Genomic DNA, 15824 nt, shown 5'->3' on the forward strand with positions numbered 1-15824 from the left:
TAGTCAGCTATAAATTACCCAAAAGTTTGATTTGACTAATATGTGATGTTTTTCTGTGTGGTGACCTGAAAGGTTTGTCCTTTCATTATAATGAAGGTTAACCTTGGCACCCACTGCATTTATTTGTCCTAAATACTTATAGTAGGAAATACACAACAGAACAAGAGCCTACTGACAGGATAGTTAATTATACAGAAAAAGGGTTACATTCCTACATTAATATTCTTAGCTAAATAGACAAAGCAGATTTTAAAGTTACATTGTATTAAAAGGTATTTGCCCTAAATGTGACTTGTTCTTCGTTCATTCAGCAGATAACTACTATGCTACTACTATGTGTCAAGCTCTGTACTAGCTTAGGATGGTTGTTAGAAGCTGAAGTTCAAACTTAGGTACTCGCAACTCAGTTTGTGTACAGCAAAGAAGTCCGACATGATGGGAGCACAGGATTAAATATCTTTCTTCAGCAAGGCCTCGAGTCCCAGGCTTGGTATTAAAACAATTGGTTTTGTTCTCCTACCTCCTGCCCTCATGATACTTCAGATCCTAGAGACACTAGTCTCCAGGATAGGTAGCTCCTTCCTTGTGTTCATGTTCATCATACAGTTGGCTGCATTTCCAAGGTAATGTGCTCAACTCTTGAATAGCGTACCTCTTATGAATGTTTGGGTTGGGGTTTATCTAGGTTATCAATTAGTCTCTAATATGAGCTGTAAACCCTACTTCTGTCTCCCTTACGGTGAGTGTTTTATAAGTAAAAGAAGTGGAGAGAGGCAAATGGAGCAGCCTGTGGGGTAGGCAAAGGACCCTTCCAAGATGTTTTTTCTGCCTAAAGTGTTCATGAAGTTGTCTCACTTTCAGCCCCGGAATTGGGAGTGAAGATGGAGAGCACATCAGATTCAACCTTTCAGACCACTCACTCCCTCAAAGACAATGCTGGCATGGCCAAGTGGTGGAGAACCATCGAGACCAAAAAGGTATCTCTTTTAAGTGTAATTGACATATAACATTATATTAGTGTCAGGTGTACCACATAATGTTTCATATATATTCTGAAATGATCATCACAATAAGTCTAGTTACACCCATCACCATACATAGTTGCAAATTTTTTCTGGGTGTGAAGGGAACTTTTATGCCATACAGTATTGTTAACAATGGTCTCCATTCTGTACATCACATCTCATAACTGGAAGTTTGGACCTTTTGATCTCTTTCACTAACCTCCCCAGCCCCTTATGGCAACCATCAATCTGTTATTTGTATCTATGAGCTCAGTTTTTTTGTTTTCCACATATATGTGAGATCATACGGTATTTGTCTTTCTCTGACCTACTTCATTTAGCATAATGCCCTCAAGGTCCACCTTGTTATCATAAATGGCAAAATTTCCTTTTTTCAAGGCTGCATAATATTCCATTGTATACATATACACCAGTTCTTCATTCATCTGCTGATGGACACTTGTTCCCATCTTGACTATTGTAAATAATGCTGCAGGGAACATGGGTTGGGTGTGTAGATATCTTTTCCAGTTAGTGTTTGTTTTCTTTAGATAAATACCCAGAGTGGAATTGCTAGGTAGGTCTATTTTGAATATTTTGAGGAACTTAATGTTTCCCATCCATTTACATTCCCACTAGTAGTGCACAGGGCTCCTTTTTCTCAATGCCCTCAACATTTATTTCTTATCTTTTTGGTAGCAGCCATTCTAATAATTGTGAGGTGCTATCTCCTTGTGGCTTTGATTTGCATTTCCCAGATGAGTAGTGATGTTGAGCATCTTTTCATATACCTTTGGTCATCTTTATGTCTTCTTTGGAAAAATGTTAAGTTTCTCTGCCCATTTTTTAATAGGATTGATTTTTTGCTATTGAGTTGTATGAGTTCTCTATTATTTTGGATAGTAACCCCTTATCAGTTATCTGATTTGCAAAAAAAATTCTCTATTTCATAGGTGCCTTTTCATTTTGTTGGGTTTCCTTTGTTATGCAGAAGCTATTTAGTTTGATATAGTTCCACTTTTCATTGTATTTTTGCGTCAAATCCAAAAAATCGTTGTCAAGGAGTTTACGACCTATGTTTTCTTTTAGTTTTATGTTCAAGTCTTTAACCCACTTTGAGTTAATTTTTGTGTATAGTGTAAGCTCTGCTGGTCCAGTGTCCTCCTTTCGCATGTTGCTATCCAGTTTGCCCAACATTTAAAGACACTGTCCTTTCCCCATATTCTTGGCTCACTTGTTATAAATTAATCGACCATATATGTGCGGGCTGTTCTGTTCCACTGACCATTGTTCATATGCTCATCACCTATTTTTATTGATTTCAGAGGGGGAGAGATAGAAACATCAATGAGAAGAGAGAATCATTGATCGGCTGCCTCCTGCATGCCCCCTACTGGGGAATCGAGCTCACAACACCAGCATGTTCCTTTGACTGGAATCAAACCCACCAGGACCCTATAGTCCGCAGGCCAACACTCTATCTACTGAGCCAAACCAGCTAGGGCGCCATGCTACTTTCTACATGCCCTAATGGGAATCTCTCTTCTCCCTTCCACTCCTTTCCTTGTGTCCTCTGCCATTCCATGGCTTTGATCAGCAAAAGTCCCCGCATCCTCAACTGCTCTGAAGCCTTCCTCCAGTTCTTGGCCTTCTTCGAAGCCCTCTTCTCCATGGAAGATATCACCCCAACTGGGTTCTTTTTTCTCATGTTCCCCCACACTAGGGTTGGTGTCCTCTTGCTTGCTTCAAGTCCATTATGCCTCTTTCCTACCTGCCATCACTAATTTGCTTTGAGACACACACCAGTTGGCCTTCCACCTTGGCCTCTCCTCATGCTATCCTCTACCAACTGCTAGAAGCCATATGCATAAATTCTCATCTTTTAGCCACCATGTGAAAAAGAATTGAACCTGTCTTTAAGGTTTACTCCTATGTCCCATCTCTGATGACAAGCTCACACTTCTCTTTTTTGAATTGGAGAGTTTTTTGGTCCTCAGGCACTTTTTTTTTTCCTTTCTATTTTTATTGACCCACAATAGGCTTCAGGAGCTGGCTGCTTAATCAAGGCTTGTTGATTGTTTTAGTACAAATGACTAATGAAGAATGTGTGCTTTTAAGGTTTTAGGTCATAAATTCAAGAGCAATATATTTTAAGAAAACAATTTTTATTTAAAATGTTACTTCATTAAAAGTATTGGAATGAATATGTAGACAAGACATTTAGAAATGATTCTTTTGGTTTGGTTTACTTACTCAATTCTAAGTCTGCCCTGGTCAAGTCTTCCAGACTTGGCCACTTATGGAAGTAGCCTCAGGGGAAGGGACTTTTACTGTACTGAAAGGAAGCCAGGTGAAGCCGAGATTTGAAGCGCTCAGCTTCTAATTCCCGAAAGAAAGCATCTTCGTCGTTCTGCGTGATCATGTACTGCAGTTGTTGAATTTCCTTCTCCATCTTAGATCTCAGCTCCCTCTTCACCTTATATAATGTCTAAAAGAGAATTTATGTCATCCTGCTATTCAGAATATATAGCCAGGCCACCCTCGTCTATCTATTTTTATTCCCTTTCCAACTTCCAGCTGATCAAGCTCCTGCAATAATTTTAATAATTTAATATATAGAGGCCTTAGTAGGTAAAGTTAAAATCACAGGATAAATGTTTTGGACCATAGATGAACCTTCTTACTAGTATTCTCTCTGTTCCCCTTAAGGTGTAATATATATATTTTTTTTATTTCTTAAAAGTGTAAATAAATGATTTCTACCCTGTTAATCATTACCTGGGTCTGGGATTTTTCTCTGGCTTTGAGTTCTTGATGTTCCTGTGATATGGCTTCTGCCAGCAATGAAAACTGTTTACAGGGAAGAAAAAAAAATCAAATACTTTATTTGTAGTCTAAATATAACAGTTCTACATTTTTATTTTAATAGAAATAGGGCAATATAGAACCTGTACTTTAGTTAAGCACTAGCTTATTTAATCTTAAATTTCAATCTTGAAAATGGGTTAGTCTAACCTGTACAGTCACAAGTTCTGAATTAATATGCAGAGTTACTGTTTAGCAGACTGAGTTGACTCTTGACAGGGTGGTCAGTACTAAGCACATGAGAATGTAAACAGGCAGCAGTAAGCCCACCTGGTCTTTATAGTAGTTCTCCATCGAGCACAGTTCATTCTGGTGCTGTCTCTTTTGTTCATCTCGCTTTTCTTTGGCATAGTTTCTTAGGTCTCGTAATCTTTGCTTTTGAATTTGTAAGCCTTCTTCAAACAGTTTCTTAAATATCTGTCAGTTATTTAATCAGAAAAATTAAGTTATGCTGAACTTTTCATGGAGGAATATAATCATTTTACCCAAATAGAGGTATATACTCATTGTATTTCACACAGATTTTTTAAAAAATATATTTTTATTGATTTCAGAGAGGAAGAGGAGGTAGAGATAGATAGAAACATAAACGATGAGAGAGAATCATGGATTGGCTGCCTCTTGCACACCTCCCACTGGGGATCAAGCCCTCAACCGAGATGTGCCCCTGCCCGGAATCAAACCCGGGACCCTACAGTCCACAGGCTGACGCTCTATCCACTGAGCCAAACCAGCTAGGGCACAAATATTTTTTTAAGTAACAGATTTATTGAGACAATTCACATACCATAAAGTTCAACTTCTGAAGATGTATAATTCAGTAAGGTTTTATTATATTCATAGTTGTGCAACCATTAATTTCAGAACATTTTCATCATTACAAAAAGAAACCCTACTCCCCATTCTGCCCTCCCCAGGCAATCACTAATCTACTTTCTATGTCTATAGATTTGCCTATTTTGGGCATTTCATATAAATGGAATCATATACTATGTGACCTTTTGTATCTGGCTTCTTTCACTTAGCATGTCTTCAGGGTTCATCTAGATCATAGCATGTATTAATGTGTCACTCCTTTTTATTGCCAAAGTTTATTCTACTGTATGAATATCATATTCTGTTTATCTACTCATCAGCTGATAGCATTTGGGTTATTTCCTTTTTTTGGCTACTATAAATAGTGCTTCTGCAAACACTTGTATATAAGTTATCTTTGTGGATAGATACCTAGGAGTGAAATTGCTGAGTGATATTGCTGAGTGATACAACCTTTTGAGGAATCCCCAGGCTGTTCCAAAGTCGTTGTACCATTTTATAGCCCCACCAGCACTGCATGAGGGTTCCAAGTTCACATCCTTGCCAACACTTGTCTTTTTTATTTCAGCCATCTTAGTGGGTGTGCTGGTATCTCAGTGTGGTTTTGATTTATATTTCTGTTTTGACTAATGATGTTTGAGCATCTTTTCCTGGAGCCCAAAGATTCTTTATTGCTTTCAGAAAAGATATCTAAAGCAGCCATGTATATAGGGCAAGAACTCCAAAGCAGAAACAAATGTTGTATCTACACTTGTGAATAACTGAGGGTGATGTTGATTAGCACATAACAGGCCACAGGAAAACAAACTGTTCAACAGATTAGAATATGCCCACTTTTCCTCCATTGATTAATAAGAATTCTTGATCAAGAACTGGTTCTTAGAGCCATGTATGCACTAGCCAGCCATATTACCTTACTCAAGTCACTTAACCTGTCAAAGCCTTAGTAGTATCTTCTAGAGCATTTCAGCTTGATTTGGATGAGACAGCAAATACTTTGTGGAAACATCTCAAAGCATATCTGCCCTATGTCTTTTCCTGATTTTATGTACAAACCTAGGTCATCTAATCACATCTTAAGTTCCTGTCTTTGATAACATGCCCCCAAACCCCTAAGGCCGTTTTATGGGAGAAGTACCTGTGTGCACAAGGTCAAAGGGAATTTGGATGAGGGCAGTGGAGACTGAGAAGAGACTGGGATGTACTATGGGGGTAATAATATGAGGTATGGTCAAGTCTGAACTCTCACAGCCAGCATTTTAAGACTCGTATTTGAACTTTGGATTCAAACTGGGACAAGAGTTACAAACAAAGACGGTGGTCCTGAAAGGTAACAGACAAAATTCACCTTAACAGGGGTTAGCTAGAAAAGCCATACTTACCATTTCTTCTCGGGTCCTCATTCTCATCATTTTTGCACGCAACTGAACTCGATAATCATCATAATATTTTCGGGCTCGAACAATCTGCTGTCGACTTTCTTTTATTTTTGATTGGGTCAACTTCTGCCTATGAATGCAGTCCTTGAAGTCTTGCTGGGAAAGGGAGGGAAAGGGAAAGAGAAGTAAGGATAAGAGGAATACAGACTACAGCATTCTCATCTGTCCCACTCCGCACCACGGTGTCTTCCAGCAGGCAGCCGGGTATGGAGGACCAGTGGCCTACTGCCTGGGCACAGAGTGTGAAAGACGTCTTCTAGCCTTTGGTGGTTCATCACCTCAGTCCTGAGAACCCCTCAATGAGCCCCCTCCGCTGCAGAGAGGAGCAGAGACCTGGTGGAGCTGAGGATCCCATCTTCCCATTCCACACCCACATGCCAGCTTAGGAGCAGAAAAATGGCTCTCTTTCAAGCAAAATTTGAGTCACCAAGAGTATTTACATCAATACTAAGGAAATTAGGCAGTATCTTCTTATGAAGTAGTGAGGATGAAATGAGGTCATGTACATAAATCCTTTAACTAGGTGTTCAGGTATCTGCTTCTTTTCCCTCATATCAAAGTACCACATGCAGTTCCTCAGATGGCTTCCCCTTCTTTGGAAATGTCTGGGATTATGGTTCTCATTGCTTATCTCTACATACAGCCAGTGGTTTTTAAGTCTTTCTCTGGCATATTGTCTTGACCTCTGTCCTTTCCCTTCATTATACTCAACAGAGGATGATGTGCTGTGTACAATTCTCTATCCAAATTATAATGGAGGCTGGTAAACTACCTCATCTCTACCTGGGACCTGAGAAGATGGGAGTAGACTAAAGAACTAGTTACAACCATGTGGTACCTCTAAGGGGACATGAAGGTAGGGACAGACCTGGATTAAAATCTCCACCTTGCTCCTTACTGATTATGGTGGGATCCAGGGCAAGTTAACATCTCAAAGCCTTGGGTTTTTCATTTCATAGAAAATGTGTCCATCTTGTTACAATAAAGACTAAATGAAACTATATTAGAAAGCACCTAGCAACTTCCCCACTCATCAGTTTTGGTTCAAGCCCCAGATGCTTCCACAGGCAAGTGTTCAAGGTAACAATCTGTGGGGCTACTGCCCAGCTGGTACAAATAAAAGTAATTAATATAAGTTATAAATTCAAAGTTATACCCAACTTGCTCTTGACATACCAATCTCTTGTCATGTTGATATTCTTTCTTGACAAGTGCAGTAAGCAGGTCATGCCTTCTTAAGGCTTCTTCTATCTTTAAATGAAACCAAAGGGAAGGAGGTTAATAATTCTGTTCACTAAATTTTCAGGGATAAGCTCTTTCCCTTTTTGGTTATATTCCTACACTTAAAATTGACAGCTTACTTCATCCTGGAGTTTCTTCTTTGAACGATCTTCTCTATATGCATCTTTTTTGAGCTGTTCAATCTGTGCAATTTGCTGTTTCCACATTTTGCTTAGTGTTTGGCCAGAAACATGGAGAAATGGAAACTGCTCAAGCATCAGGGGCAGGAGACTGTGTTCATTTACTTTCACTGCAAGGTAAAAAGAAAAAAGGCTCAATCTGAGAGACTTGCTGACAGCTTTTAATAAGAACTCTCATCCCACCTTCCTGATAGATCAGTGGTTCTCAACCTTCTGGCCCTTTAAATACAGTTCCTCAGGTTGTGACCCAACCATAAAATTATTTTCGTTGCTACTTCATAACTGTAATGTTGCTACTGTTATGAATCGTAATGTTATCTGATATGCAGGATGGTCTTAGGCGACCCCTGTGAAAGGGTCTTTTGACTGCCAAAGGGGTCGCGACCCACAGGTTGCGAACCACTGTGATAGATCAAAGCTTACCTAAGTGATGTGGTTCAGATCCTGAAAAGAACAATTCTAAAAGTATGTTATTACTTTTGCATCCCTTCTTTGACCAGAGTAAGCCAAATACTAGTACGAATGAAAATAAGCTCAACAGATCTGATTGATGACAAGCTGGTCTTGTGAAGTCCATCCTAACTGCTCAGCTGACTCGGCTGCCTTGGGTGGATGCTCTGTGTGTGGTCACACAGACTCCTCAGCCCTACTGGGAGGCAAAGAGTGTGTCTGATGGGATGTAGTTAGGCCAGCCGTCTTTGAAACCGCACCTTGGCATTTCATGACCTCATTTTCCTTGTAACAGAACTCTAGCACTCACTGGCACCAACTGTCAATATAACAGGAGCTGGACAGGCCATCTGCTTGCTTTGGCGCATCCCTCTGATTCTACCAACTTCCCAGAAACAAAGAAAAGGCAGCCAGGATGAATGAGCAGAATAACGCTAAAGCCGGAGCAGCAGGTAGTGAGTGGCCCTAGTATTCCTTAGGGTGGCTTATATCCTGGCACCAAAGATATTATTGAAGAGTTTTAAATAAATGCCTTATTGAAGAGTTTTATCTCTTTACAGAAATCTAGCATGGCAGTGATAAAAGAGGAAACTTTCTCCAACTAACTTGTGGATGTCAGTTTTCGGTGAGTGTCCTTGAGATGGAGCACACACTTTTAAAGGATGCCAGTGTTCCACAAAGTACAATTTTGTGGTTCTTACTTGGAACTACTTTATTTGCTTTTGGCAAGCCACCTCTTGGACTTGGAGTTATGGTGTTTCTAGAGTAAATCTTCCAGGGTTGACTGTGTTTTGGAGTTCTTTTATGACCAGCTTCTCTGTATATTTTTTCCTTAAAAGCAGATACAAAACAGAGTAGAAATAAGACAGAAGTCTAATAACTTGTTAATACATCATCTTAAATATTACATATTGACAAAAATAGCTAACTAATCTTGAGCCAAACCATTTTACTTTAGATTTCTAAAATCTGCTTAGTATTTATCTACTCTAAGTATAAAGAATCTTTTGACTTCCAGCATCCTATGGAATTTGAAAAAGGACTGAATTTTTTAAAAATTTCATAGTCGCCATATTCCCACACACTAAATACAACTAATAATGTTTTGATGTACTTGTCTCTTTTTAAATCTACATGGAAAAAGTTGTCAAAGTTCCCAATGTTTAGTTGTAACCATATTGTATTTTATATCCTGTTTTATTTATTGAACATTTTAGCATAAGCATTTTTTCCATGCTTTCAGTTTCTATAACCATCCTTTTGAAAGGCAATGGAAACTGATGCTTTGGGTTTCTTCCCACCAGGTTTTAACAACTGAGATTTCCTGTCTTTTCTTACATCCCTTTAACTTGTCAGCCTGGACCCGTGGTCGGCAAACTGCGGCTCGTGAGCCATAAGCGGCTCTTTGGCCCCTTGAGTGTGGCTCTTCCTAAGCCTTAGGAGTACCCTAATTAAGTTAATAACAATGTACCTACCTATATAGTTTAAGTTTAAAAAATTTGGCTCTCAAAAGAAATTTCAATCGTTGTACTGTTGATATTTGGCTCTGTTGACTAATGAGTTTGCCGACCACTGGACTAGACTATCTATTAGAACTTTGGTGAACTGCTAAGCAATAAGAACCCCTTAAAAACTGAGGGAAGTTTTAGGCAGGAAGGAAAAATGCTCGTGTTCTCTGGTATCATGTCTTGCTACATTCAGCAACTTGGATACCCTATAAATAAGAGAAAAATCCCACATCATGAAATGAAATCCTGTCTTTTTCTAAGGAGCGAATGCCCTGCTGATTCTTTTTTCATATTAAAAAGTTCATTTCTCTGTACTTTCCACTGATTTGATCAAATGGCATTTATTACAGTAGAGACTTTTACCCACTGTTTCCTCCTTATTTGTTTCTGGAGGTTCAATATTCTCTTGAACTTTATTTCTTCTTAGTTCCCTTTCAAATGCCTCAGTTAGTGCCTACAACAGGAAAAGGCCATATGACATTTAGTTATAAAAAAACATACAAATGAAAATGAAGGAAGAAAATTCATCTAAGATCCTGCCATTGTATTCACTTCTTTAAAAAGTTCTTTTCATGATCTATATCACAAATATACATTATTTAATAGACATGTACTTGAGACATAAAATGAAATTCTACATAATGTATTTTTTTGTTCTAATAGTTCTTGAAATTATTTTGATACTCCCTTGAGTGGAATTTACATGTTGAATTGAAGTTACATGCTATTGTAACTCATCTATATATCTATATATATAAAAGCCTAAGCCAGCGGTCGCCATCAGTGGTCTGTGAGGTCTGAAAGGTTGGCGACCACTGGCCTAAATGACCATTATGACTGGACGGTAGCTATGATGTGCACTGACCACCAGGGGGTAGATGCTCAATGCAGGAGCTGCCCCCTGGTGGTCAGTGCCAACCTCCCCTGGCTGGCCAGCCCCCATTGAGACTGAGCAAGACAGCCCCGATCGTCGGCCAGGCTGAGGGACCCCCCCATGCACGAATTTGTGCACCGGGCCTCTAGTGTGAATTATAAAATACTAGAGGCCCGGTGCACGAAATTCATGCATGGATTCGGTCCCTAGGCCTGGCCAGCGATCAAAGCGTGAGCTTCTGGCGTGGAAGGGCAGGTCCCACCTGACCTCTGGGTCCTGGGCAAAACCTGGGCCCCGGGCCTCCATGTGCCCTTCTCTGCCTTAGTCACAGCATCCAAGTCCCCACGGGGTGGGCAGCACACTCTCTCCCAGCTGGCCTTGCAGACTGGCTCCTGCGCAAACCCATGAGGAGCCCGACGGGCCCCTGCGGTCCTGGTGGCTATGGCCCAGCTCACCCGAAAGAGGCCGTGCGGGTGTGGGGCGTGAGAGTGAGAGTAAGCTCGGTGAACATCCCGCATTCTTACTGCACCTCTGTCCCCGTCACCCCTGCCCCCAGGTAGCCTGCGAGAGGTCGCAGTGGGTCGCCAACTCCCACCATTTTCCACGCTGTCCCCTGCACATCATAGCGAATGGTCAAACTCCCGGTAGAATGACTGCCCAAGGGGACAATTTGCATATTAGGCTTTCATTATATAGGAAACTATAGAAAACAACTTAAGTGTTCTAAATTTATATTACATTTCAAAATCCCTACTCCATAGCAGAAAGTCTTCCTTGGTAATCATACATTCTCCTTGTTGAATCCTAACCACCTCCTCTCATTCCTGTCTTGGTTACTTTCATCCTATCTGTACCTCAAATGGCCTGTCACATTTAATCTACCTCAAATTCCGTTAATCTCTAAAGGTCTCTCTGAAACTATCAATCCTTACTGACCTACTCTTTCTTAATTTCCTTCAGTACTGGTCTATATCTGACAAGGTTAGTCTTCTTAAAATTTTGTGAGTACAAGTTTTATGCTCCCTAATATGGGACATAAAAGCCATATCACATAATTTCCTATCATCTACTTAGCTCAAGAATATTAAATGCATTTTAGCCTTTAATCACTGTAGCATTTGGCTGAGGGTAAATGGTACTACCTGCTGTCCAATGGTAGTCAAGAGATGGAATGTACCTTAGCTTGGAATCGGCGGATATCTGTTTCTTTTGGCTTTCTCTGCTTTTTTCTTTCCATATGGAACTGTTTGTTTTTGTTAACTGGAGATGGAGAGAGCGAATGAGATCTGTAGGGTGGCTTTCTAGGCGTGGCAACTCCTACAACACAGAAGAGACATATACCATTAGTTCCTGACAACCAGAAATGTTAAATAAGAGACCAAATAGTTGATTTTCACCAAATCCAAAGGGAGTGGCCGTGACTGCTAAGTGTACTCTAAATGGACTCTTCCTATGACTAATTTGTATTTGTATCTTTAATCCTACCAAATAAACAGACAACTGCACATAAATGTGCACTGTCTCAAAGTACTTAGGTTCTATACTCAACTTGGAGTTGAACATGGAGCAAAATGTGGGATGCCAGCTGTACACAAAAGCCGATAAAGTGCTCTTAGTGGTAGAGGAAGAAAGAAAATGTTTGGCCATCTGAGTTATGTCTGCTATCCTTTTACTTACCCAAATCTTATCCTTATAAAGCAGTGCGCTTATCAGCAAAAGTTAACATATTTTAGCTTTTTCTAAGCAGTCCTGGCATTTCCTACTTAGCCATCTAGCCATCCTAATTCCACACTACCTATAATCTAACAAATCACTTTTCACAAACTGTTTTATGTTCCATTGTTTATAGCTGTGCTTGGACATCTAACAGTTGTGAAGAGGGGGACTCTGTGCCTTTCTGGAAAAGTGGAATAATTCAATATAGTTCTAAGGTCAAGGAAATTAGTTTAATATCTTTCTAAATAAAATTTCCCAGAGAAATCAAACTTCCCTGAGCTTTTATTTTTCCTTTCACTCTTATTTCAAATCTTAATTCATTTCGAATTCTGAGATATTAAGAAAAACTGAATTGCACAATCTATTTAAAATGATACTTTTAGGACATTTTACTACAGCCATAATGTAGTATTCTTTAGAAACTGAACATCTAGCTAAAATAACATTTTAACTTATAATGTTTGAAAACTGACTATACCATATGGATGTATACAGTAAGAGAACATGTAGGTTAGTGGGTTAGGGTTCTAGAGATTACCTGAGCCAAATGTAAAGGAAGAGATACAATAATCACGAGAAGGAAAAAATATTCTTGGAGTAAAAAAAACCACACACACACCAAAAAACAACAACTGAAAATGTTCAGGAAGTTTTAGATGAGAAGTACTGTTTCTAGAGAAAAAAGGATGGCCAAAGTAGATGGAAAACATGCAGAATTCTAGTTGGTGGAAGACAAGATAATTACTTGAATTTGAACAAACAATAGGAAGTATCTGCAAAAATGTGGCAAACTGGAAACTGTCATGCATTGCTGAGATGAATATAATCCGGTGCAATCACTTTGGAGGGGAATCTGGTAATGGTGCAAAAGTGTGAACCCCATGATCCAGTAATTCTAATAGATGTAGATCCTAGAGAAACTTGTTAAGGTTGTTCATAGCAGAACTGTTTGTAGTTATGGAAACAATCCACATGTCCTACAATAGGGGAAATGGTGAGAAATATATACACAAACCCAAATGGGATAAATTGTATGACCTTAGTTATGTAATAGTTAAAATGAATTAACTGAATGTATAAGTATCAACATTGAGTTCCAAAACAATGTTAACCAAAAAGGCAAGTTTCCAAATAATATATACAGTATCTATGTAAACTGTTTTAAAAAAATAAAACAATAACATATTTAGACAGGTAACACAGGCTATTAAAGTATAAACACAGGGTTAAAAGGGTTACTGTTCAAGATGGCAGTACAGGAGTGACTTCAGCATCATTGTGGAGTAGGAAGACCCCTATGTATCTACCCTTAAATTTACAACTAACCAGACATCTATAACCCAACAAAGATTCTGTTCAACACTGCCATGCCTGAGAGATCCACACATTGGTACATCTGAAGGTGGGTGTATAGATAGAATGTATAGGGGAGGAGGGGTGGGGGTAAGGACAAGGATGGTACCTGCAGATGCAGTTCCCCTGCTGCTGTGGCTAGACCCATGGCTCCAGCTAACACAACAGTGGTGGCAGTGGTGTAGTAGGGGTGCAGCCCACACATTACAGCCTGGCAGAGGGTAAGAGGGGCAGAAGCAGTGTCTGTACCTGAGAATCCGCTCCCTCCCCCGACTGCAGTGGGCCGTGTAACAGTAGTGGAGACATGTCTACAGCCTCTTGGCTACAGCACAGTGGTGCCAAGCAGCCACAGGGAACCAGGTAGCGGTGTAGCAGGCTAGAAAACCCAGCCTATCCCCTCATGTCACATCTCCCCACCATGATGGTGATGTCTGGAGATCCAGGTGACTAAGACACAGCAGGGACACACACACAGTCACCCAGGTGGAGACTCCTACAACCACACACCCCCACAAACCACAACCCCAGAGGGGTGCAAAGTAGCGCACCTAAGAAAAAACAAAAACTTGTGCTATAGCACCACCTACTGGGGGGAAAAAGATCTAATTATCAACCTGCTGAATTGTTAAAATCAAGACTGTACCTAAATAAAGGTGTTCACTACTTCAAATATGCCAGCAGAGGAATAACCCATCAAATACCATGAATAACCAAGGTCACAGGTAGCAGAAAGAAAATGGCAATTCTCCAGAAACCACAATCAAAGTGATGGAACATTGTCATTTAAATGAGAGAGTTCAAGACAGTGTGGGTGCTGAGGACTTGGGGCCACAGTGCTGGGGGCTGGTTTGTTTGCTACTTTCACACATGTAGTAATGTAAAAGATATCTATACCTCCACGTGAAAAGTAGTAGTATTACAACAGTCAAGACATGCAAACAACCTATCTTAAGTGTCCACTGACAGATAAATGGATGAGGAATGCATATAAATGCAATGCAATATTATTCAACCATAAAAAAGAAGGAAATCCTGCCATTGTGGCAACATAGATGGGCATTGAGGGCATTATGCTGAATGAAATATGTCAGACAAAAAAGATAAATGGCTGTATTTTCTCACTCGTATGTATAACCTAAAAAAACCCCACTCAGATACGGAGAACAGATTTGCAGGTGACAAAGGTGGGGGTTAGGAGTGGGCGAAATGTGTGGAGGTGAACAAAAGGTACAAACTTCCTGTTATAAGTTCTGCGGATGTAATGTTCTTCATGGAGACTTTAGTTAAAAATACTGTATTGCATATTTGAAAGTTGCTAAGAGATTAGATCTTAAAGGTTATATGTTAACTAAACTTGTGGAAATTATTTTGCAGTATATACACATCAAATCATCAAAATATACACCTTAAATTAATACAATGACATATGTCAATTATACCTCAATAAAACTGGAAAGAAAAAATAAAAACAGGAATAAGAAAAAAATATGCCAATTTTGAGAGTGGTTACTTTGAGGGAAGGAAAAAGAATTGACTGTGGGAAGGACAGATAAGGTATTTAGATTCTTACTTCAATGCAGAGATGTAAAGTATAACTATTATTAACATCTGCTACTTCTAGATGGTGAAGATACAGGTACTTGATATTATTTTTTATCCTTTTTATATTTATGAACTATTTAAAATGAGAAAGCCAGTCATTATAAACCCATAGAAGCGCCTATGTGGTTCCGTAGCCTGTCCTCATCCTGCCCCTCTGGGATAGGTACCTGGCTTTCGCTTCTTTGGCCCACACTCCATGACGCCGTCACTGTGCTGGGACAGTGTCTCAGAATTTCCACTCTTCACTTCTTCATTTCCATTATCTTCTTCGTGGTGAGTCTTTTCTTTAATTCGATCACCCAGGGCACTTTTTAACATCTACCAATGAAATTCAACATCTTTTCATTGATTTTAGCAGAAAGTAAGTTGGAAGGACAGGACAAATGCAACCTTTAGAAAGCTTCCCCTGATAATCAGGCACTAATAAATAACAAGTTTTCAGATGTTTATGCATGTTTAACTTCTAAAGAGTGTATACCAGTGCTTTGGACTATTCAGTTTCAATAAACTTTGGAGTAATTCAATAAGGATTTAATACATTTATTCAATGATACCCCCAAACTATTATATTGTATTTTGTGAGAATCAGAGATCCATAAATTTTATTGACAAAAGGAAACTATATTACAGATGTATCAAAAGATAAATGATTTAGCTCAGCCAGTGTGGCTCAGTGGTTGAGTGTGGAGCTATGAACCAGGTCATGCATGGTTCAATTCCTGATCAGGGCGCATGCCCAGGTTGTGGGCTGGATCCCCATTGTGGGGGCATGCAGG

General features: G+C 39.6%; 1 protein-coding gene across 8 annotated transcripts in view; it reads right to left on the minus strand.

The window, feature by feature from the left end:
- Window positions 1-3148: 3148 nt before the first annotated feature.
- CEP95 (centrosomal protein 95) overlaps window positions 3149-15824 on the minus strand; it is a 31747-nt gene continuing 19071 nt past the window's right edge. For 7 of the 8 annotated variants that reach the window (XM_014458906.2, XM_014458905.2, XM_023756991.1 and 4 more), the window contains 10 exons: window positions 15216-15366; window positions 11555-11694; window positions 9871-9957; window positions 8697-8826; window positions 7486-7655; window positions 7301-7375; window positions 6068-6220; window positions 4140-4286; window positions 3783-3854; window positions 3149-3492 (listed from right to left, as the gene is read on the minus strand). In XM_014458906.2, the coding sequence (XP_014314392.1) occupies window positions 3316-3492; window positions 3783-3854; window positions 4140-4286; window positions 6068-6220; window positions 7301-7375; window positions 7486-7655; window positions 8697-8826; window positions 9871-9957; window positions 11555-11694; window positions 15216-15366 (1302 nt within the window). In that variant the 3' untranslated portion in view covers window positions 3149-3315. The remainder of the gene's footprint in view (window positions 3493-3782; window positions 3855-4139; window positions 4287-6067; window positions 6221-7300; window positions 7376-7485; window positions 7656-8696; window positions 8827-9870; window positions 9958-11554; window positions 11695-15215; window positions 15367-15824) is intronic. The other variant, XM_023756990.1, reaches the window with a different exon arrangement.

The sequence above is a fragment of the Myotis lucifugus genome, unplaced genomic scaffold, assembly GCF_000147115.1.
Source record: "Myotis lucifugus unplaced genomic scaffold, Myoluc2.0 scaffold_100, whole genome shotgun sequence".
NCBI classification, from domain to species: domain Eukaryota; kingdom Metazoa; phylum Chordata; class Mammalia; order Chiroptera; family Vespertilionidae; genus Myotis; species Myotis lucifugus.